Source organism: Antrostomus carolinensis, unplaced genomic scaffold, assembly GCF_000700745.2.
Source record: "Antrostomus carolinensis isolate BGI_N321 unplaced genomic scaffold, ASM70074v2 scaffold2797, whole genome shotgun sequence".
NCBI classification, from domain to species: Eukaryota; Metazoa; Chordata; class Aves; order Caprimulgiformes; family Caprimulgidae; genus Antrostomus; species Antrostomus carolinensis.
In genome coordinates, this window is record NW_010329335.1 from 90943 (window position 1) to 91654 (window position 712).

At 52.5% G+C, this 712-nt stretch overlaps 1 protein-coding gene across 1 annotated transcript in view; it reads left to right on the forward strand.

Annotated features, from left to right (window-relative positions):
- LOC104528486 (histone H2A.Y-like) overlaps positions 1–427 on the forward strand; it is a gene marked incomplete at its 3' end in the record, with an annotated part of 1971 nt that extends 1544 nt beyond the window's left edge. Inside the window, 1 exon segment of the mRNA XM_010172510.2 lies at positions 416–427. Coding sequence (XP_010170812.2) covers positions 416–427 — 12 coding nt within the window.
- Between the last annotated feature and the right edge of the window lie 285 nt (positions 428–712).

Consider the following 712-nt stretch of genomic DNA (forward strand, 5'->3'; position numbering starts at 1 on the left):
TGTGTGTGGTGTGACCAGGCAAGATCTGCTCAGCATGGTGGCAGAGCTAAAAGAGGAGGTGGAAAGATTAAGGAGTATCAGGCACGGTGACAGGGAGATAGATTGGTGGAGCCACACCCTACCATCCCTGTGAGAAATGCACTGAGGGGGATGCTCTGCAAGTGGCAGAGGATCCCCCACCGTCTCACCATCAGGCAGAAGAAGGAGTCCTAAGAGACAGAGAGGAATGGTCCCTGCTCAAGGTGGCAGGCGAACCTCCTCCCAGCCGACTTTGCCCTCCCAGGTACCTTTGCACAACAAGTTTGAGGCTCTGGAACTTGAGGGACAGGAAAACAAGGATGTGAGTAAAGGTCCATGCAAGGGGTTGTCTAAGGTGAGCTGGTCAACCCTACACCTCAAGACTGCCTCTACCAAGAGAAAAAGAAGTGTAACTGTCATAGGTGACTCCCTTCTGAGAGGAACAGAAGGGCTGATATGCCAACCTGACTCTACCCACAGGGAAGTCTGCTGCCTCCCTAGGGCCCAGGTCAGAGACGTCACTAGGAGACTCCCTGGTCTGGTGCAGCTCTCTGATTATTACCCACTCTTGGTTGTACAGGTTGACAGCGATGAGGTTGCAGAGAAAAATCCTAAAGCAATTAAAAGGGACTTCAGGGCACTGGGGCGGTTGGTTGAAGGATGAGGAGCACAGGTAGTGTTTTCCTCAATCCCT